The 202-nt window shown below is 66.8% G+C and overlaps 1 protein-coding gene across 1 annotated transcript in view; it reads left to right on the top strand.

Moving 5' to 3' along the window:
* The window catches only part of LOC104489572 (growth factor receptor-bound protein 7-like), a gene marked incomplete at both ends in the record, with an annotated part of 1,954 nt that overhangs the window by 537 nt on the left and 1,215 nt on the right, over window positions 1-202 (top strand). Inside the window, one exon of the mRNA XM_010131743.1 lies at window positions 4-198. Within this exon, the coding sequence (XP_010130045.1) occupies window positions 4-198 (195 nt within the window). The remainder of the gene's footprint in view (window positions 1-3; window positions 199-202) is intronic.

Consider the following 202-nt stretch of genomic DNA (forward strand, 5'->3'; position numbering starts at 1 on the left):
AAGGGCGCGTCCAATGGCAGGGCGCGGGCGGGACCGTGGCTGGGGGGGCGCAGCGGGGCCGTTGCTGATGCCCCCCACCCACCCCAGGACCCCCGGCACCTCCAGTACTTCGCCGACCTCACCGAGTCCAACATCTACTACGTGACGCAGGGCAAGAAGCTCTATGGGACACCCACCGAGTTTGGCTTCTGCACCAAAGTGA

This window comes from Buceros rhinoceros, unplaced genomic scaffold (assembly GCF_000710305.1).
Source record: "Buceros rhinoceros silvestris isolate BGI_N320 unplaced genomic scaffold, ASM71030v1 scaffold37792, whole genome shotgun sequence".
Taxonomy (NCBI): domain Eukaryota; kingdom Metazoa; phylum Chordata; class Aves; order Bucerotiformes; family Bucerotidae; genus Buceros; species Buceros rhinoceros.